Source organism: Meriones unguiculatus, chromosome 11 (genome assembly GCF_030254825.1).
Source record: "Meriones unguiculatus strain TT.TT164.6M chromosome 11, Bangor_MerUng_6.1, whole genome shotgun sequence".
NCBI classification, from domain to species: domain Eukaryota; kingdom Metazoa; phylum Chordata; class Mammalia; order Rodentia; family Muridae; genus Meriones; species Meriones unguiculatus.
The window spans coordinates 83,729,751-83,752,936 of NC_083359.1; the positions used below are offsets into that span (position 1 = coordinate 83,729,751).

At 42.9% G+C, this 23,186-nt stretch overlaps 1 protein-coding gene across 3 annotated transcripts in view; it reads right to left on the minus strand.

Annotated features, from left to right (window-relative positions):
• Mettl13 (methyltransferase 13, eEF1A N-terminus and K55) overlaps window positions 1–23,186 on the minus strand; it is a 38,570-nt gene that overhangs the window by 11,333 nt on the left and 4,051 nt on the right. Inside the window, exons 1-2 of one of the 3 annotated variants that reach the window (XM_021657242.2) lie at window positions 3,037–3,450; window positions 1,062–1,821 (exon numbers count right to left, since the gene is read on the minus strand). In XM_021657242.2, coding sequence (XP_021512917.1) covers window positions 1,062–1,821; window positions 3,037–3,189 — 913 coding nt within the window. In that variant the 5' untranslated portion in view covers window positions 3,190–3,450. Of the gene's footprint in view, window positions 1–1,061; window positions 1,822–3,036; window positions 3,451–23,186 lie in introns of those variants that run through there. The other 2 variants (XM_060364578.1, XM_060364579.1) reach the window with 2 other exon arrangements.

Below are 23,186 nucleotides of genomic sequence, written 5' to 3' on the forward strand. Positions count from 1 at the left end.
ACTGCAGGCCTGATTCAAGCTGCTTGAAAATACAAACAATGGAGTCCTCACAATGGCCCGAGATGAACATGGTATTATTTCCATTTTCACAAACGAGGAAAGAGAAGCACAGAGCTGAAATCATTCGTCTAAGTTCCTACTGCTGGTGAATGCAAAGCTCAGGCTCAAACGTGGACAGTGTGGCCCGTCACCACGCTCCTGTCCACTCCAGTGCTCATCCCCACAGGTGGGCAGCACGGATCAGGAAATACTCGGAAGTACGGCTCAGTCCTCAAGAAGCCAGAGTTCCAACGCAACCATGAGGACCTCCCTTGAGAACATTCAAGGGAATGTTCAAGGGCTTGCCTCCATTGAGAACATTCGAATTTTCTTCACTTCGGCTCTTTTCACCCCTCCATCCCTCTGGCACCTTCGCTCCTTTGCCCAGTGCCAGCTGACATGCACACAGCACTTATCACATGACAAGCACCATTTTACACTCCCCAACTGTACAAGAGAGTTACACTTCCACTTTATTTATAGGAAAAATAAGGCACGTGGGAAAAAGCAGCTTTTCCCATGTCCTATCACCAGGAAGTGCCTAAGCTAAGACTGGAATCCAAAGACTTGCGGAGCTCAATCCCTAAGCTGCTCCCTTGTGCTGCCTCCTTCAAGTCTGCAGAGCGGCTTCTTTCTGCAGTCCAACAGCACATGTGATGGGTAGGACTCGGCCATGGTAACTCAGCTGGCACCAACCAGCCCAGCCTTGCACCCATCAATCCACATTCACTGAGGAAGCAACAGTTCTATATACAATGTGAAATGGGTCCAGATTTGTACTTCCCACTATCTCCTGCCTAACACATCCATTCTCAAACTTCCTCAAGCCTTTCTAATGGACTAGGAAGAACAAGCTCAAGAGCTATCACTGCCTTTTCACCATCCCTTGGCTGATGATGAAGCCCTAACCTTCCGAAGATAAAGAGCAGCCACGACATACCCCATTCACCAGCACCCAAGCCCGGCCCGAGCCCCAGCAAGCCACCCCTTCCAGGGAAAGAGGTGGAGCAATCCCAACTCACTGATGAAAATGGCAAAATGACTGTCCCGCGATGGTTTCACAGTGGGGTTGTCCACCACATGGAGGGTGTAGCGTGGCTCCCCAGTGTCCCCACTGCACAAGTCCAGAGACACACTCCCCAGCCGGGCCTTGCGGCGCAGCTGGCTGCACAGCCAGGCATAGTGCTGCCGCTCCCTCACGGCCTCGGCCAGCCGATCGGCACTCTCCAGCCGGACAGGCTTGCCCTGCTCCTGAGTGCACAGCTCAAAGATCTGAAGGGCAGAGCCAGGGACTGGCCTGAACTTGGTCATGACGAAGGCAAAGACAGGCAGGGAGAACTGAGGCTCTGCTTCAAACACCTGCTCCCGGCTGCTGGCCACTTCGTGTACCCTCACCATCCACCCCTCCCGAGAGAAGTGACCCACTGCTTTCTTCAGGATGTGAGCCTGAGCCAGGGAGATGCAGAGGTAGCGACCGCCCACCTGCAGGACACGGCCAACCTCAGCCAGCATCCTGTCCACCTGCTGCAGGGTCTTCTCCTCCTCGTCCGTCAGGACGGCGTCCAGTGTGCCCTTGTCCAACACCACCTGGAATGCAGCGTCAGGAAACTCCATCTGTGTCATGTCCATCTTCAGGAAACTCATGTGGGGCCGCCGGCCGGCATTGCGTTCGTTCATCTGCTTGATGACAACCTCGCTGATGTCAATATTCACTATATCCTGATAGCCCACGTCATACAGTTGTTCACTTAGCTCGGAGTTGCCACATCCAATGACAAGCACCTGGAGAACAAAAGCCATGTACAAGATGGGAGTGACACCAAGACAAAGAAACGCTCTTGGGGTACTGCAAAGAGGAAAATCGCACTTTGGCTATTTCACATCCTCAAAAGACAGAGATACAACTGTGAGGAGAAAGCAACACTCCAATTAACTCTGGGTACCATCCTGGAACTACCAAGGCAGGCATGTGCAGTTCACCACACAGCACAGCACAACTGCCTGTAACTGCACTTCCAGGGACTCTGACAGCCTCTTTTGGCCTCCGCAGGCTCCTGTACTCACATGATGAACATAAGCTCATGAAAGCAAACACACATATGCATAATAAAGTAAGTAAATCTTTCTTTTAAGTTTGTCAGAAGTTGCAAATTCCGAAACACCAGGTGTGATCCCGTTCTTACTGTTAAAAATGTAGCCTGACATAACTAGTTCCATCCACTCACGCTTCTCCATGTCACAGACAATGAACTACGGTTCGTGAGGATTCAAAATCCGCTCTCCTCACAGATTCCATCTCATGACATTTTTAGCTACTTTTCAGAAGGCAAACTGAAAACCCAAATTGTTGTCTCTTTGTGGCACAATCTCCCATTCGTCCTTCAAAAATTCTGTTGTCACCCTCTCTGGAAGGAAAAGCATAGTTCCCCAGAAGTGAATAAACTTTGGGACCTAACAGACCTGCTTTTAAATCTCCATGTGACCACCCACTACATGTGTGACTCCAATACTCACCTGGAAGGATAAAGTGCACAACCACCCTCCTCGGTGCACAACTAACTACCCTCCAAGATTTGCTGAGAATTAAAAAAAAAAAAAAAAAACTTCACAAAACAGACGTTAAGTTTTCTTCCCTACCGCCAATACACACCTACTGTTTACCTGGAACTTTTCACTTTCAGGGTGTGCGAAGTTTATTCCTTCCTGTTCCTGTACACAAGGCCTGAAATCTGACGAAAACTCAGCAGTGACTTTATAAACAGTCCCCACAGCGCTGCCTAGCCCACACTTGGGCGCACTGACGGAGCACCCTCTCAGACCACTTCCAAATGGGGGTTACGTCCAGGGCGAGCTTTAAACTGAAATGTTTAAAAGGCTATTTTAAACTTGTCATTTAGCCAAAACTTGTGGATCCGAGGTGGGGCCCCACGCTGCCTGCCTAAATTTGGGGCTGCTATCTTCAGTCCCCGGAGAGGGCTGCCTGGCCGCACGCCTTACCTTTTCCCTGGGTTTGATGTACTTGTGCAGCACCTCGCACAGCTTCAGGTAGGTTCCATACCACTCGAACGCTTTCTTTCCTCGCTGCTGGAAGAACTTCTCCCAGTAGTCAACAGAGGCAAACTCCTTGGAGCTTTTAGGTAAGAGATTCATATTCCCACAGCGAGCTGCGCCTCCGAGACTACTCTGGGTGACAGGTCACCCCGGGACGCACCGGGATGCGGCGGCGGGAACCTCGGCCACTCCACACAGCACCGACTCCTTCCGCACCCAAAACCCAACCCAACGCCCCTGTGCAGTGGACGCACGAGCGTGCCACTGACCTAACCACGCGCCACCGCCTTCTTTGCACCCTAAGCCCGCACCCCACGTGCGGCAGCCCCACGCTCTTGGCTGTTGCTCTCAAAAACATCAACCATATCCGGGTAAGAGGTCTAGTGATTGGTCAGGCGCCGAAGCAGATCCGCAGCTCATTGGGCACGGAGTCTCACTTCTGGCAGCTCATTGGCTGGGACTCTCCTGACTCTCGGGCTTGATGGTAGGCGCCGTGCGCTTTACCCAAGCCAGGTGGGGTGGGCGGGACTTCCTGCCAGACTCCGGGCGGAAAAGGCCGGCGGCCGGCGTCGGGAGCGGCTCTGCGCAGCCTCTGGGCGTTGGCGCGCTCTCGCCGGCGGAGGGCGCGCGGGCTTTGGGCGCTCGCCCCGTCGCTGTTGAGTGGCGGGTAAAGTGTGCCGGAGGAGCAGGCTCAGAAGGGAGTCGCTGCTGTTCGGGAGGGTGTGGGGCTTGACTTTCTGTCCTCGCAGACCCGCACAGTGCAACGCTCTTCCTTTCCTCGTCTCCCCTCCCCGCGGCTCTTGATTAATTCAGAGGGAAGTGACTACTTTTTCTGCTCCAAAATACAGGGCTCCGCTATCGATACAAGGTCAAATTTCAGATGCAAAGACTTAATCATCAATAATTCAGAGGTGCCCCCCTTTCCTCTTCCCTCACCCCTCAAAACACAGTAGCTATACTGAAGATGTCCATTTTATCATCGGCTTCCTTATTTGGTCATTCTGATGGTAAGTTAAAGGCGTATTTTATGTGTCTGAAGAACATACCTTTTTTTTTGGTTTGGTTTGGTTTGGTTTGGTTTGGTTTTTGGTTTTCGAGACAGGGTTTCTCTGTGTAGTCCTGGCTGTCTGGACTCCCTCTGTAGACCAGGCTGGCCTCAAACGCAAAAAAAAATGTTCCTTTTTTGAAAGTATCCCAAGGAAGTTCCTGGTGCAGGGCTGTTCTGAAAAGACGATGAAAGAAACAGCCCTCACAAAAAAAGGAATAAGAGAGGTGATTTATTTTGGAGCCAAATATGAGTGAGAGTAGCCCAGGAACACAGATTTAGGTTCCTCAAATACTGTGTTCCCGTGAGGTAGCAATTGCTTGAACTTTTTATGCTAACAACACAGAAAGTAGTGAAATAGCACACCTCCAAATACATTGGTGAGTATGTTGTGTGGTGGTTGAGTTACAATAAGGCAGGAAGAGTAGAGGGCTGTTGATACTTTCCGAAAGTCTTAACATAATGATCACAAAATATGTTAAGTCACCTACAGAGGAGGACACCAAATAGCTATTAAAGGGGCTAAAGATGTCCTAAGATAATGTGACTCTGGACTTGCAGCATTTCAACCTCTTCACATCATTGAAGTTGCAATCAATGAGCCTTTGAGGACACAGCTTCTTTCCAGGAATTCTTTTTCACAGCCTACACACACAGTGCTAGCACAAACACTGAACAGTTAGATTAGATATAATCTTTAATCTTCAAACATTTCAGAATCATCTATTGGCCTTTTTATTGAAAAAAATTTTCATAGGATAGATTCTGATCATGGCTTCCCCTCTGCCAGCTCCTCCCAGCTCCTCCCCAGCTCCTCAACTCCATGACCTTTCTAAATAAAACACACAGAATTTTTAAAAAATAAATAAATAGACACAAGAAACATGCACAAACAAACATGCCATCAAAACACAAGATTAAAAACCGTAATATAATATACAGGCAAAGACTAATAAGCAAAATGCCCAAACGAAGCAATAAGAGACAAAAAGCCTACAAAAGTACCCAAATCTATGAGTTTGTTTTGTGTTGACCACTTATTGTTGGGCATGGGGCCTAAACATTAAGTATGGTTAACATACCAAATGAGAAGCCACTGGCGATAATTATTTTTTCCTTTGCAAGCTGGTATCAGTTGTAGATAATTTCTTGGTTAGGTAGGGATGCCAGTGTCCAATTCTGCCTCTCAGGGCTGGACTTCCATGTGGCTTAGACCTGTGCAGGCTCTGTGTATACTGCCACAGTCTCTGTGAGTGCATTCATATTTGGGTCAGTTTTATTGTGTCTGGAAGATACTGTTTCCCTGGGGTTATCTATCCCCTCTGGCCTTAGACTCCGTTTGCCTACTCTTCAACATCGCTCCCTGAGTCCTGAGGGATAGGGTTTGATGAAGTCATTCATTTAGGACTCCAATGTTGGTCTTAGAATTTCATTGCTGTGAAGAATACCAACACTTATAAAAGAAAACATTTAATTGGAACTGGCTTACAGTTTAGATGTTTACTCCATTACTGTCATAGCAGGAAACATGTCATCATGCACGCAGACATGGTGCTAGAGAGGTAACTGAGAGTTCTACATCTGGATCTGAAGACAGCAGGAGACTGTGTGTCACGCCGGATATGGCTAGAGCACATGAGACCTCAAAGCCTACCCCACACAGTGACACACTTCCTTCAATTAAGCCACACCTCCTAACAGTGTTCTTTCCATGAACCAAGCGTTCAAACACATGAATCTATGGGAACTATTCCTGTTCAAACTACTTCAGTGTCCAAAATCTCTGAGTCTCTGCACATTGTCCAGTTGTGGGTCTCTGTGTTAATTCCCATCTACTGTCAGAGGAAAACTTCTCTGGTGGGGGCTGAGCAAGGCACTGATATGTTGCTGTGAAGAGACACCATGACCACAGCAACTCTTATAAAGGAAAACATTTAATTTCTACTGGCTTACAGTTTAGAGGTTTAGTCTATTATTACTATGACAAGAAACATGTTGGCATGCAGGCAGACATGATTATAGCCAAATGTCTTTTTTTTAACTTTATTTATTTAGTTGTTCACTTTATATCCCAATCATTTTCCCCATCCTCTTCTCCTGCCCCCAGCCTCTTTCCCCCTCCTCCCTCTCCCACCCCTCAGGAAAGGTGTGGCTACTAACCCACCCCAGCACTTCAAGTCACCTCAGAACTGAGCACATCCTCTTCCACAGTGGCCTGGTAAGGCAGCCCCACCAGAGGGAAGTGATCAAAAAGCATGCAACAGAGTCCATGTCAGAAACAGCCCCTATTCCCCTTACTAAGGAACTCAAAAGAACAAGTTGCCCATTAGGTATATATGTGTAGAGGGCCTAGATTCTGTCCATGCATAGTCCTTGGTTGATGCTTCAGTCTCTGCAGGACTCGCTGGGCTGAAGTTAATTGGCTCCGTTGATCTTCTTGTGAAGCTCCTGTCCACTCTGGGTCCTTATATCTCTCCTTCCCACTCTTCCACAAGGCTCCCTGCACTCCACAAGCAGATATTAACTGAGAGAACCAGGCCTGACTCCTCCCAACATACCCCAAAAGCCACCAGTCCCAGGAACTAGGCCATAGGTCACCAATTCTAGAAAGACAAGTCCCCTACTTGAGGAATAGCATGGAGAAAACCAGTAATATTTAACCATCACCAGTAGCAACAGCTAATCAGTGAATGCCTGAAGTTTACTCAGGTGTTCTTTACAATAGGATGAGTAAAACAATTAGTATGGCTTGGCCCTCCAGACAAACAATTTCCTCTGGACACCTGATATTTGCTAAATGTCAATTGCGAGCTGGAATTCCCTAAACTTTGATGTAACCCTAAATATAAGCCCTCCTCCCCCTGAGCTTGGAGCTCTACACTCAACTGCTGCTTAGGTGATGGTGTGGGCCCGAGCTTGAGCTTGTAATAAAAAGACGCTACGGTGTTTGCAACAGAATCTGGTCCTTGGTGGTCTTTGGGGTCCACAAGACTTAGGCATAACATAACCATATAGAACAGGATAACCATACTATAATTCACAGACCCAAAGAAGCTAACTAACAAGGAGGGCGCAAGTGAGGATGCTAGAATTTCATTCATAAGGGGAAATAGAATAGGGAGCAAAGTAGTTGAAGAGACAGAACAAGCTAAGAGAGAGAGCACAGAGGAAAACAAGGATGGGAGCAGATATGGTGAGAGTGGGGTCAGAAGGACATAAAGCTTGCAGAGAGAAGAGAAACTGTGGGAGGGGGCATTTCTGAGACAAGCTGGAAACCTACAACAGGGCAGGCTACAGGGAGGATATGAGGGTAACTCTCACTGAGCCCCCTGGCAGTGGGAATCATGGAAACTGAAGAGACCACCCTCTCACTAGACAGGACACCTAGTAGAAGGAGATAGAATAATCCACCCACAAAAACTTCAACCCAAAATTTACCCTAAAGATAGAGCAGAGATGGAGGGAATGTTCAACCAATCCCTGACACAAGCTGAGACCCACCCCATGGGAGAGCACCAACCCCTGACACTAGCAACAATGCTCTGCTCTGCTTACAGACAGGAACTTAGCATAGCTGTCTTCTGAGAGGCTCCACCCAGCAATGTCTTTAAAAGTCATTCCATTGCTGTTCCTTTAGCACAACAATGGTATTTGGTTTTCCCTTAGGTCTATGACCTATCCAGTCTAAGGTTCATTGCCACTAGCAGTGTCAAGTGTGTGTTTCACCTCGTTGACTGGGCCTTATATCTAATCATAGAATGGCTGGTTACTCCCACAACATTTGTGCACTAGTGTATCAGGTCAGCGCTGTAGGTTGTAGGGTTTATAGCTGGGTTGATAGTCACCTTCCTCCTCTAGCAGCATGCAGAGTACCTTCCAGTACCACAAACACTAGTCAGTAGAGGATGAAGTCCTATAGGACTTCTTAAAACATTGATGAGTTGCCCCACCTCCAGCCCCCAGCTGAATTTTGATTCTTTAGTTCAGCAGACCCAGAAATCTATGTTTCTGACAAGTTGCTAATCAATGTTTTATAACAGGACTACTAGACCCACCAGTTAGATGGCTGGTGCAGGGTCTTATTAATATTTTAAAGCTTAGTCGTTTTAGCTGGGCGGACTCTCAGCTACTCTAACCCTAGCCCAGCTAACCCTCACACTATGTCCCACATGTTGCCAGCTCTACCTCTCCGCTCCTGTTCATGTCCGTCTGTTCCTCTGTGCATCCAATGGCAAATATCTCGCCTCTGATTTCTTCTCTCTCTCTCTTTCCAGAAGTTCAGCCCTCCACTTCCTGCCATGCTATAGGCCTTCAGCTCTTTACTAAAGCCAATCAGATGCAGTTCTAGATTGCCTTAGGCAGGTAAGACAGGAACAAATATTTACAAAATATGAGACCAGTGATGGGCCATATCTCTCTGCCAGCACATAACTAACAACATACAGCAACACACCTTCACACAGTACATCCCAACAAAGCTCTACACAGACGTTAACCCTGAGCTACTGATCCTTCCAGCCATGCCCCTTATGATGATATTGCTCCAAGACCACACTCTGCTTTAAAATCTAACTGAGCAATAAGTAAGGCGGATATGATGTGAGACAGGATAGAAAGGCAAGACAAATTAAGGGGCATGAAAAGATAATGTCTTGGAGTGTAGTCCTGTTTCCCACTAGCTAAAAGTCAAACACCAAACAAAACAACAGAAACGTTGTTGTTCAATGCAACTGGTAAAGCCTGAATTACAAATTATGCCAGTTTTCCTAAAGATATATCAAACAATGATTTAAAAAATAAAAGTCAACAATGTAACAAAAGAACAAACTATGCTTACACAGGGCCAGATTGCTTAAGACCTGGGGTTTAACCATATTAACACTCATTTCTCATCTCTAAACCAAACAGCATACCTTATAAAGCTATTTTAAAAATTTCATTTATAAAAAAAAAATAGGAAAATAAACTAGCTCATATTTCTGTACATAATTCTAAAGCTTTGCTTAATTGTTGCTCCTTGTAAATTACATCCTTTGGCCAATGAAACTCAGCCTTTATGTCACATTATAAAGCCACCTAAGTGGTGCTCTCTTGAGAAGGCCACACCCACACCTGGGTATATTCTGTCCTTATGTATCACTTTCTAAAAGCCAGTGCTTAAATCTACATTGGGCACTATCTATCACTTACACATGTCGTGACTTTTGGAGGATCTCGTTTCCTAAAAACCACAGGTGTTGGAATGTGGGGCTGCTTTGGACTGTCTGCAGCAGCTGACCATGATTTACTTTTCGCTCTAGTAGGGGCATGGTTTTACCAGCTGCAGATAGTTTCTACAATTGGGTGATGTTTGGATTTCTGGAAACTTTTCAGAGGGTATATAAATGCCAGGGCTCCTGAGAAGCGGGGTTGGTGGTTGTTGTTCGTTCAGGGGGTTTGGTTGAAGTTTGTTAGTAGTTGTATTCAAAGAAGAAACAAAAGGAAATAAATTAGATTCAGGGATCTCCATTTCTCTCTCCCCTCTTGCTTTTCTATTTAGAGATAGGGGGTGAAACAAGGATCAGGGAGGGATAAAGGGTGATAAAAAGAAAAACCTACAAAGGACCAAAGACCAGCTACATACGCACAAAAATTTCACCAACTTTCCTTCACTCTGACTTATCTTGAAATTCTTTCTGCAGAGTATTTGAAAATCTGTGTTACCTGAGTGGTCGTCCCTAAAGACAAAAACTCTTTGGGCCACTCGTGGCAATTCCAGGATGTGTCTCCTCACCACTGCTGATAGTTTTAGCTCCACAATTTTAAAAGGTTAACCCTAAAGTCCCCTACAAAGAATATTAAGGCATGTTTTCTACTGTGTTACTCCCTGAGTTCACATTGTTTTCTCTCTACCCAACTAAGAACTGAAGAGTCTTTGATATAACTTTAGCTACTATATCACAATATAGTAGGTTCCCAATCAGGGAGGTGTGAGGCCTTTCACAAAGCCCTGATTAAGAGTCAAGGATATCAGTTGTGCTTGAAATACTGCACAATTGCAAAGAAGCAAAACACATATAATCCACCAATGCAAGGCCTTATCAGTTCACTAAATATCTGAAATATCTAACATAAGCTATCACTTAGAGTAGGCATGGTTAAGATATAGGTAAGTGATAATTGGTACAGGAAGAGAGAGGGAGCCACATGGTCGGGGAGGGAGTGGGACTCCGAGAATGGTGGGCAGAGGAAAGAAATGGCCCAGATGAATAACACAAGCAAGTATCTTGGGGTTATGGATGGAAGATAGCCCATATAGGAATGGTTAAGGCAGAAGGCATGAAATGGGGGCGGGAGATATGAGATGGCATACAGGAATTGTCTGCCCAGCTGAAGGTGATATAAGGCATTATAAAATCTAAAACAAAAAGATAAGTGACAAGCAAGACAATCATGTGAAAGACATGTAAAACATCTGCAATCAGGGTAGTGGTGCTCTAAAGGAAAACTGTAACATATTTTTATAGCAGATAACTTTGAGACCTCTTTCCTGACCTAAGGGTAGGCCAAAAAAGGCTTTCTTAGAAAGGGGCGAAAAAAAATCTATAATATGTTTTGCTCTGTGCTTTGTACCTGACTTTATTTCAATAAAGAGGAACATGAGGAGGTAATCCACCCTCTAGGGCAGTGGTTCCCAACCTTCCTAACACTGTGACCTTTCATACCGTTCCTCATGTTGTGGTGACCCCCAATCATACAATTATTTCCATTTCTACCTCATAACTGTGGTCTTACTACTGTTATGAATCGCAATGCTAACATCTGTGTTTTCTGATGGCCTGAGGCAACGCCTGTGAAAGGGTCATTCAGCTACAAAGGGTCACAACCCACAGGCTGAGAACCACCACTCTAGAGGCCTCTCCAAGAAATCCTGGCTGCTTCTTCCCCATCATCTCTAGTTCTTCCTGTCAAGGGCATGACGTCGGAAAAGACAACAGAAGTACTGTCTATTCAGACCAAAGTTTTGGATCCTTACATACTGTCCCCAGGAAAGGCAATTACTGTTTGCAGTATGTCCCATACCAAAAACGTAAACAACTTATCTGTTGCCATCTGTGCTTGCCTCCTTCCCCTCTCCCCAAAGAAAGCAATTAAAACCAGAGCTGTGGTAGAGATTTGCTAAAGTGCAATCATTAATGCAGAATTATCTTAGAATACCCTATATCTTAGCCTCTACGACTAGTCTTTACTTATTCAAAATGCTTCTTGCAGGACTTAGCTATGATGCATAATTAATAAGCATGTGTTATCACTAATACAGTTAAAGTTAGTTAGATGTTAAAATGTGTTGTTGTATTAGGATTTCCAGACTGATTATCTCTGTGACTTAAAGACTGAAAGCCTGGCACAAAAAAAATGGATCAGTAGTTAAGATCACCTGCTCCTTTCACAGAGAACCCAGGGTCAGTTCCCAGCAACCCACATGGTGTTTTAAAACCATTCAAAACTACAGTTTCAGGGGATCTGATACCCTTTTCTGACATGATAGGCTCCAAGCACAGATGTGGCCCACATACAATAAGTAAAGACACTAAGATACATGAGAGAAATAAATCTAAAATAAATTAAAAGAAAGACTGAGTTTAGATGAGCCCATTCAGCACTGTATTACTTACAAGAATAGAAATCTAGATGTCTGGATATATAATTTGCCTGTTACACTTGCTCAGTTACAATATATACATGAGGTTTTGCTAACAATAATCAAAAGGACTTAGTTGTTGCACCAACTAACTGAAGAATAAGAAGTAATAAATGAAACATGCTTCAGACAATCTGGATGGGGGGGTAAAGGAGAGAAGAGAGGATGGCAGGCAGAACCATGTTCCCCCTAAAGATGTCTATATCCCAATGCCCCAGGATCTGTGGATCATTTGCTTGGCACAGAGGAGGTAAGGTTGCTAATCTGCTGATAGTAAAATCAAGAGATTAGCCTAGATTAGCCATGTGAGTCCAGTGTATGGACTAGGATCCTTTTAAAGCAGGAGAGCAAGAACCAGAGTGCTGGGAGCATGTTGGGAATCAGTATGCTATGTCTGGCTTTGAAGACAGATGAAGGAATCCACAAGCCAGGGAAAGAGGGTGGACTGTAAGGGCTGGGAAGGTAAACTATGCCTATCTGTCCTTTAGGGCAGGCCAGAGGAAGATAGCCCCACTGATGTGTTTTTGTGGTCCAGAAAAATGCATGTCAGGTTTTTTATCTTTGTAACTGAAAAAATAATCCATTTGCATTGTTCATAGCACTAACACTTTGGTCATTCATTGCAGAGGCAATGAAAAACCAATACAGAGCATAAACATGAGAGGGAGAAATGTGTGTGTTTGGGGCAAGAGTTTACAGTGGGAGCAAAGCAAAGCAGCAGTAGGTCAAACTGGAAACTCAGCTGAAAGCAAGTTTTAGGAGCCTTCTATTTCTGCCCTTTAGCTTAAGCCTATCAAGCCACGAGAGGCAAAAAGAGAACCAGGACCATCACAGTTGGGAAAAAAACTATCTAAGAAATGTTCTTTGGAAGGACTGAAGAGTATGATGACTTACCAGAAGGGAATAGAAGACTGAGGGACTCGAAATGGTACCTACATTGGCCTATCGATAACTGAGAGACTAGTCCATAGAAAGCACCAGGAGAAAAAGAAAATCATTTGTAGAACTGTTACTTGAAAGAAACTGAAAGATCTCCATGCCAGAGGCAGAGAGGCAAAAGCTGGACTTCCCACATGTCCTGCTCAGCTGATAGTGTCTCACATTTAATTGCAACCAGTGGGGGAGCACTGGTCCCAGGTCTGAAAACACTTTGTGAGTGGGATATATAATTGGATAAAGGGAATTCTCTATGGGGCACAGGGAGTGGCTTGTGAAATAATGGAAACTATTTCATGCTAGTGATCTCAGCAGATGGGTTGTTTTCTACACTTGACTTAAGAAATGAGTGGTCAGTCTCCTGTGTCTTGCAATGATGGAAGGAAGGCATAACAACCTAGGGTGATTTCATACCATTTTATTAGCTGGGAGTCAGTGCCTTCTAGAGGATAGTGTTGAACTGAGAAGTAATTCCAAGCTAATACTGGTTCCTCAGATTGAAGTCATGGCAGTACTGTGTTCAGTTTGTATAGATCTTGTAGTTTGCCAAGAGTTTTTCTTATACAAAGATTTGGATTCATTGGAAAAAGATTCAGAGTTGCTAAATTAACTTTTACATTAGCAGAACTGACTCTTCTGACTGAAAGAATGTATCAGTCTTGTTAAAAGTTAATTGGCATCATACCAGGAGACAGATGGTCACACACTGGCAACCATACACAGAGAATTGATAACAAACTCCAATCTCTTGAAAATAAATGAAGGAAATTATACTTAGACCTGATAGAGCTCAGCCATAGGTACTGCATTCACCTCCCAGGATTCTTGTTCAGTCATTTCTTCTGTAACTGAATCTGTAGCTGTAAAATTTTCCTAAGTGTATGGACTATTAAAGCATTCCCATTCACTTTCGTGGGAGAAGTAAAGCACACAGGAAACAGCCAAGTGATCTGTTTGCCTTTCAGCCTGGAGCTGTAACTCTAGGAAAACTGGGAAGATGGGGAGAGAAGGAAATAGCCCCAAAGTTCATGATCTGTGTCTGGTGTGTGGGACCCCTACAAGAAAGGGCTCACAAATCTTCTTCCTTTTGGATCTTATGTGAAGCCTGGATATGGGGAAGATTAAAAGGGTACACTGTAACAATGTTTTCTCCATAATTTTATTGTCAACCACTTCCTGTGCAGGAAGAAAAATACCTGGAAAAACAACTTATTTTTCTCCAAGATTATGGCACTCAGCACTCTGAACCATGAGCATCTCAAGTGTCACATTTTAGGGCATGGTCTCCAATCTCAGCCCATAACAAAATACTTTCCACAACCAAAGGAACTGACTTTAAAATAGAATTCAACAAATAAAATTCATTGCAATGCTCCACCCAACATACTCATCTTACATTTCTGATCCAGCAGCCTCAAAGAAACAAAACTAAAATTCCCTCTAGTCCAATGTTATCCTTCTCTAAAGTGGAAACTCTTCTCTTGCCATGAGGTGGCTGGGATACAAGGAAGTTCTTTTCTTGAGAAGAATCTCAAATTACGGTGCCAAACTTTTTTATTGTCACTAAGGCACCTCATCTCCAAATAGTTTATCTTCCAGTTGGTTGTTGGTTGGTTGATTGGGTCTTTTGGTTTTGTTTTGTTTCTTGTTTTGTTTCTAACAAGGTTTCACTCTGTAGTCCTGGCTGGCCTAGAACTCATCATGTAGCCCAAGCTGGGTTCAAACTCACATTAATCCTCTTGCCTTACAACAGTGCCAGGATTATAGGCATAAGCCACCAGACCTGGCTTGAATAGTGTCTTTATCTTCATTTCTCTGACATATGGTAGAAAAAGTCATATTAAAAATAGCATTTGAAGAATTGAAACATACACCATATAACATAAACTGTATCAATAAAAGTATAGACATTCCCTACCTTACTTCTATCTGTCCCCCATCTCCTCTATCTACTTTGTCTGTAGAGGTTTACATACTCTGTGCATGTCATAAAGACATAATCATAATGTGTGGTCTTTTTGTGTTTGGCTTCTTTCACTTAGATTATTTCCAAGGCTCATCTCTTATGTAGTATGTATCAATATTCTATTCTACTTTATGGCTGAATAAGATGGATATTAATTGTTTCTACTCTGGGCTATTATGAGTAATGCTGCTATGAACATTAACATACAGTATTTGTATGAAGGTATGTTTCCTATTGAGATATATGTCTAGGAATGAGATTAACGGACCATGTGTTCATTATTATTTCAAAGAGTAAACCCGATGGGCTTGGTCCAGAATGTAATTTCTCTCAAGGCACTGTTATGATCTATTACACTAGCAGTACCTATTAGACAAAGAAAATCCTGAGACTCCACCATAATGTATACTGACTGAGAAGAAATGAGAGGAGCACAGGATAATTGCAGCAAGAAGACCAATTGTAAAGTCAGCATTTAGTGTCCTCCAAAAATCAGGACAGGTTTAAAGCTACATAAGACAAAAGATGGAAGTTCACAGAGTTAATAGTTTAAAGGGAAAGAAGACTGAAAAGGTAGAAGGGGGCTGGGAGTGTGGCACACTTGGGAAGAAGGGGCAGGCAGATCTCTGTGAGTTTGAGGCCAGCCAGGGCTACATAGAGATCCTATCTCAACAACAACAAAAAGCAAGAAGGGTAAATATTATTGGTAAAATAAATGGGTTATCTCGCTGAAAAGTTGCAAAGATGCTAATGTTATTTGGTATTGCATATGGAAGGTACTGTTTTGTTTTGTGTTTTTCAAGTATTAATCTGATCACGAAGCTTTCCAGTTTCTAAATTCTTGGGATGCTTTAAAGTGCCTTCATGACCCAATCTCATATCCCACTATGCTCCTTGTTAACCACCCTCCAATCAACTGGCCTGCCCCTCTTTTCTCATAAACATCAAAATTTTGAGAATTGAGAAACTGAGACTCCAGTTGTAAAAGAATAAAGTTGGCTTCCAATCTTAACCACATATAAAACTTAATTCAAAGTGAAGCACCAAAAAACTACAAAACACAGGAAGAAAGCTTCACAGCATTGGGTTTGGCTGGGATTTCTTACCTATAACTCCAAAAGCAAAAAATGGACAAGTGGGACTAAATAAAACTTTGAAAGTCCTGTACATGACATCAATCATTCAACAAAAGTTAATGGACAGCTACAGGACAGGATATAATGCTTATAAATCATAACTAATGGAGCTAATATCTAGAACATATTAACAACTCATATACACCAATGGCAATAGGCTGTGGTAAAAACAGACAAAGGACTATGTGGATACACACACACATATGTAGATACACACACGCACATATCCACACTGCTATTGAAAGGAAATATAAATCAAACTTACAAAGCCAGATGTGGTAGTACACACCTGTAATCAGTGCTGAGAAGAAAGATGTCAAGAACCAGGCCAGTGTGGACTAGACAGCAAGATCCTAGCTTAACAAAAACAATTTAAAAACCATTACATACCACAGGAAGGAGCATGGAAGGAAAAAAAAAGAAGATAACAAATGCTACTAAGAATGTGGAGAAATTGAAACCCATCTATACTATTGGTAGAAGTACAAAATGGCCCTGTTGGGGAAGTTTCTCAAAAATTTAAAACCAGTTATTGCGTGCTCCAGCAAGCTCACCCCAGAGTCTATATCCAAAGAAAGAAAAATAAAAGGAAAACAGAAGTATGAGAAGAAAAGTCTTTTTAAAAACTACTTATTCTTACTTGTGTGCATCTGTGTCTGTGTATGTGCATGCCAAAAGTAGGAGAGTGCTCAGAAAGGACAGTTAGAGTTGAGATCTGCCCAACATGGGTGCTGGCCGCTGACCTTGGGTCCTCTGCAACCAAGGAAAATGTTGAAGAGATACTTACAAATCATGATCACAGCAGCATTAGTCTCAATGGACAAGAGAGAGAAGCATCCCAAGTGTTCCTAATAGAAACAACAATGCTAGTGGGTAAATGAACGAAAAAAAATGCAGTATATATGTGCCACAGAATGTCATTCAGGCTTAAAAAGGAAATCCTGACATATGTTTAAAGACACTACTATACTAAATAAGCCAGCCACCAAGAGAAATGCCGCATGATTCCACTTACATAATGTATCTGACATGGCCAAATACACACAGATATAAGGCAGACCTGTGAGCAGAGCATGATGGAACATGCCTGTAGTCCCAGCACTTGGGACAAGGATCAGGAATTCAATGCCATTCTTGGCTACCTAGAAATTCAGAGGTCCAGTTTGGTAGCATGACAGTCCATCCCTAAGTCTGGGGTGGGGCTAAGGAAGAGAAGAAGAGAAAAGCAAAATTATGGTTGCCAGCTCTTGGAGCTGAGGACAAAAGGGATGTTGCCAAGAAGTATACAATTTGAATTTTGCAAGTTACAAAGGTTCCAGAGGTCTGATGCCCAACACATGAGTGTAGTTAACATTAAAAAACCACCCACTTCAACATAATAAAGACGGAAAGTTTTATGTGATTTTTCAGCACAATGGTCAAAATAGTATTTTTTGAATGCCACATTCTTTCCTGCCTAGTGGCCTTTCCTGTCCTTTCTGCCTGGAACATTTTCTCCCTTGTTTTTCATGATTGGAGCCTTTCATACTTTTAGTCAGCTTAGATGTTTCCCACTCAGAGGTACTGCTCTTAGAAAATCTATTTTTTTCCTCTTATATTAAGTTCCCTTCTAGTCTTAACTGTCAAAAATCTTTTTTTTTTCTCACTGTTTCCTAAACATTTGTGGCAATGTATATTTGATATATTTATTTCTGTTTGAACTTTAATCTATGAGGAAAGCACTAATGTATTTTAAACTATGGGCATGACTTAGTAGCACACAATGCATGTCATGCATACAAAAACATTACCTGTACGTGTGTGTGTGTGTGTGTGTGTTTGTGTGTGTGTGTGTGTGTGAATATTCCAAATGAACGGAGTCTGTTCTCTCCTTCTACCATATAGTTCCTGGGGATCAAACTCAGGACATTAGGCTTTGCTGCTACTCCTTTTACCAGCTGAGCCACATCTAGCCCCTTTGTTTATTGTTGTTTGTTGTTGTTGTTTTATATTATTTAAATGTAAAACAAACAAAACAAAACAAAAACAATGCCAGTAGGCCAACTTTTGCTAATCAATTGTGATGGCAATTGTTGTTTGTTGACTTGACTATCTCTGGAATTAACTACAATCCAGAAAGCAGTTGTGATCCAGATCTTGAGGCAGAAAGACAACATACCTTTAATCCAGATCTTGAGGTAGGAAGACACACCTTTAACCTAGGTCTCACCTTTGTCACTTTACATTTGGAAACATCTTGGAAGCGCCCTCATTTTCTCTTTCCCATTTCACAGTCTCTCATCAGTATCCACACACAGCCTCTTGCCTCTAAAGACAGGCCATTTCTCCTTCTAGAACTCTTCCATTTGCAAATACCGTCCTCTCATTTTTGTAGCTATTTTTATTTGGATTTTCAATCTCACTCTTAAAGTGGCAAAACGTCATTATTAGTAAATATATCTTGTTTATTTTTTATGGTACCTTGACTCCACAAAATGTGTCTTAGTGACTGTTCTGTTGCTGTGAAGAGACACCAAAGCAACTATTATGAGGGGGAGCATTTAATTGGAAACTTTTGTACAATTTTAGAGGCTTGGTCCACTATCAGTATGGCAGGGAGCATGGCAGCAGGCAGGCAGGTGCTGGAACAGTAGTTAAATCCTGACCCATATGCAAAGAAAGTGTCTGGGCTTCACATGGGCCTTTGAAACCTCAAAGCCATCCTCAGTGACATACTTTCTCCAACAAGTTCACACCTCTTAATCCTTCTAATCCTTTCAAATAGTGCCACTCCCTGGTGACTAAGCATGCAAATATATGAGACTATGGGAGGGCATTCTTATTCAAACTATAAATAGGAGTCTGTATTTCTACTCAAAATTAAACTTGACAACATGGCTTCTATGTTACGAGCGCTTAATTATGCCAGAGGACTTTAACCGAGACACCACAAAGGGCAGCAAGGTATTGATAAAAGCCAACGCCAGAATGATTTTTGAATGCTGCTTTAATCACACAAATCACACAAATATCTAAAAGTTGCCTAGCACATTATACATCTTATGGGGAATACAACCTGGCCACAGGTACAGGCTCGGACACTTTTGCCTCTGGCTTCAGCTGTCTTCTAGGTCCCGGAACTTCGCAGTTCAAGCTGGACCTCAGATGCATCTTCTGATGACTTGATAGGCCTTGGAGCTTCTCTGCTCCAGCCAGGCCTCAGATGCAAAGGAAGCTGCGGTTTCTCTGGAGCTGCCTTCCATGGCCGGTCTGATAAGGTGGTCCTTTCAGAACCGGTTTGTTAAGTGGTCTGGGCTTTTCAAGCAGCCTGTTCTGGAATTGGCTGGTTAGTGGCGGTCTTTCGGCATACTCACCAAAGAGTCTGGCCTGACACACCCAGGTGGGCTCAGGCTCCAGTTTTTATACTTTTTTCAGGGCATAGGTTTGATTTATCACTCGTTCACACGCACCAGCTGCTAATCAGCTGATATTATTTAATTTTACTACTTAGTATCTTAAGGGCATTACTTAGTAATTAGATACTTAAAATATCTTCTTATCTATCCTTGACAGCTTTGCTGTCTTACATGCTCTCAGTGTCTTAGGGCCATTGCCCAGCCACTGTCACCAAAAATGTCTCTCAACTTTGCTCCTGACAGCTCTGCTGTCTTACAGGCTCATTACATTCTATTTCTCTCATGTTAATCAAAAATACTTCTGAAAGATCAGTAATGGCCTAGGAGTCAATAAATCTAATGGCTTTTCCAGTATTTTATTGACACTCATAGCCACTCCATCTCCTTTCCACTTCATTGGGGTGGGGGTTTTTCAGAGGTTCAACCCTGCAAAAGAAGTGCTCAACTAGCCTCCCCCACGCTTCTTCTATTTTTAATGTGTTTTCTCCCCCCACCCCGTGTGTGTGTGTTTGGGATAGAACCCAGACCCTGGAACAGGTTAGGCAAGCATTCTCCCAGCTTTGTTTGTGTGTTTTGTTTTTCATTGCTGAGGCAGTCCTTGCTATATATTCTCAAACTGGCGTTGAGTTTATCATCCTTTGCCTTAGCCTCTCAGGTGTTGAGATTGTTTTCAGGTATGTACCACCAAGCTCAACTTGTTTTATTTAAACTTTCCTGTCTTGACTGCTCTATACAAGTGTGATCACTGATCACTGATGGCTCTTCATCCTTTCACCCCTAACAGACACTCATTCTCTTAATCATTGCTCTTTTCCTTTTCTATGATCTGGAAATGGTTTGGGTGTTGGTATAATGTTCTTTTGGAAGGTATACACCCCTGTCCATTCAAATCCTGATTCTTTCCCCCACTATCTGGTTTCAATTCAGACACTGCATTGTGATGTTTATTCTAAGCATCACCTGTTTCAAGTTTGTGTAAACATGCTACCATTTGTTCTCGAATTTGTCAATTAAAATAACTAGCCACAATGTTGAGCAATGGAGAGGATAGGGTGAGACATCCTGGTTCAGAGTGGGAGGAGAGGAAGGAGTGGGAGGAAGAGAGGGAAGAGCCAGAGGAGAGAAAGGAATAGGAGGGAGAAGGGGGAGAGCAGAAGCTGGAGGAGAGGTCTTGGAACGATGACATGGAGAAATGAATCGGGTCTAAGATATCACTAAAAGCAGGCATAATGGGTGAATCTGAATGGTATGAACTATGCGGGGTTGGAGGGTTAGGATGGAGTAACTATTGCCCAGCATTGTGTTCTAGGTTAACTAAATAAATCCTAGTCTCTGCGTGGTGATTTGGTTATACAGCTGTTTAGGATTAACCACAGCTTTACTAAAAGATACATCAACAGTAAATATTAATGTCAAATACATTTGGGTATACTTCCCAAGACACGTTGGTCCTCAGAGCAGCAGTGTTGGAAGGCAGTGGAATCTTTAAAAAGTGGAGCTTAGTATAATTAGATCACCAGAAGCATCAGGATGGTGGGAGAGACTAACAAGACAGACTCAAAATTAAGGCCCTCGAGGTAGTACCTTTGTAAGTGTTATAAGGAGCAAGATTCCATTCTCCCCACTGTGGGTTATGTTCACCACATAATCCCCTACCTTGAATGTGCTCCTTCCATGAGGCCATCTGCTATATGATATAGATAGACAAGGGGACCTAGAGACCAAACTGATGGCGCTACTTCATCTTGGATTTTCATCCTCCCAAATGTAGTTAAATGAACCTCTTATATAATAGCCAATTCCAGGGGCTGGAGAGATGACTCAGGAGTTAAGAGCACTGACTACTCTTTCAGAGGACCTGGGTTCAATTCTCAGCCCCCACGTGGAGGCTCGCAGGCTCACATGGAGTCACTGTTTGTAACTCCAGTTCCAGGAGATTTACACACTCACACATACATACATGCAGGCAAAACACCATGGCACATAAAATGATAAAAAAAAACTTATTAAAAGAAATAAAATAAAATACTGAACTATGAATCAATAACCAAGAGCCTATCAACCAGTTGGAAAAAGTCTGGCACAGGGGACATTTACAAAGAAATTCTGAGCATTTGCACCTTGCTACACCCTCTTCCCATCTCACTAAAAGAATATAGATAAAGCAGGTTGAATGCTGTATATGATATTGGGTAGCTACGTCTTGTAAGCTTATATTTTTCACCAAACCTACTTTATTTAGGGTCCTTAAGCACGTTTCCCTCCCTTCCAACCACACAACACCCCTGCAACCACAGGTAGGGGTTAGTAGGAAAAAGGGCTAGAGATCTCTTTTATCTACTTCCTGCTAATTAGGGTCAATGGGTCTTTAAGGGATTACCAAACTCAGTTGTCAGGATACCAGTAATCCAGTCCAAAGGCCAACACTAAGCAGAGACACAAAAAAATCAGTGAAAGCTGAAAGACTCACTTGGATTGCCCTAAGAAGTTCTCTGGAACGTTTCTCTCTGTGAAGTCAAGTGTAGAAGCACAAAGATCAGCATAGTGATGTCGATCCAAAAAGTGATGTCTCACTGTGCATGGGTTCCTATATATCTCCTTTCCTCAAAGCCCACCCATGGATGTTCTCAGCGGGCCAAAGTCACACCCCTCGCAGGTGAAGGGTCACAGCAAAACATCATGTGCCCTCTCACAAGCCAACCTGGGCAAAACATCACATGGCAAAACTCAATCTTCAAAGAAACCAGAAACTTCCACTTTAACCTCCCCTGAATTGCATCGTTCCTTTTGGAAGGAGAGGCACAGAAGATTCAAGAAAGAGGCTTTTGAAGCTACGGCTTAGGAGGTTTCAAGATTCAGAAGGCCCCAAGGTTATAAAAGGCGTGAAGAGTTGCTAGGAGTCTCTCTGGTGGAGTCATCTTCAAGTTAGGCAAGAAGCTTCAAGGATGCAACTTTCTTGTGTCATCGCCCATGTAGGGATTGGCTTATTGGTGATGCATTCTCTGCCTCTGAGTCACTCCAATAAACTCTTTGGTTCACCAAAGTAGACTTGGATAGAATTATTCTCTTGTTTGGTGCTGGTTCTCCATCTGGGGTAAACAGACATTTGTTCACATCTCTCCAGAAAGTCACAAACCATAGAAAGAAACCGGCCAGACAATGTGTTTATTTACGGAACTGTCTGGCAGCCGCCTGGGTTGTGGTAGCTGTTGTGTGGCCTGCTGCTGGGCTGCACAGCATTGTTCATGGCCACTCAACACAGCTCACAGAAATTGTCGCACCAAAACTCTTTTGAATTTTTAAATAATAAAATTATTGTTTACCATATACTGAGGTAAAACACCATATTACTTTCACTACTTCCATTTTGCATTAAATATAAAGTTGGTAAAGATTTTTACTATCACTTTCTCTTATGATTTACCTTACAAATGGTAAGTGTCGAAAAATTTCCACAATGGAAATTTATACCACAATGTAATATTTAAAAATCAGCTAATTTAATTTGTCTGTTAATTCTGTTCTATTTTGTCTTTTATGTAGACTAGGCTGACACTGAATGTGCAGAGATCCACCTGCCTTTCTTCCTGAGTTCTGGGATTAAAAGTGTATGTCACCGTGATCAGCTACTATTTTTAAGGACTTGTAACTACAAGTATGTGATGACCACTGTGTCTCCCATTTTACCTTTGTGTAATCATGGCATCATGGCATGTTAATTCCATACTATTTTAAAGAACTTAGTAGTGGGATAGCTGGAAAATTCTTAATTTTCTAATGTAATGTATATCTATTCACCACTACAATAGACTCAATTTAGCAGTATATTTCCACAATTAAACATTTTTATCCCTTTAAAAAAGGGATAAGCAGTCTAATTTCTCTTTTAGGTGCAGCATGTGACCCATGTGATAAAGTATTTATTTTGCCTTAATGT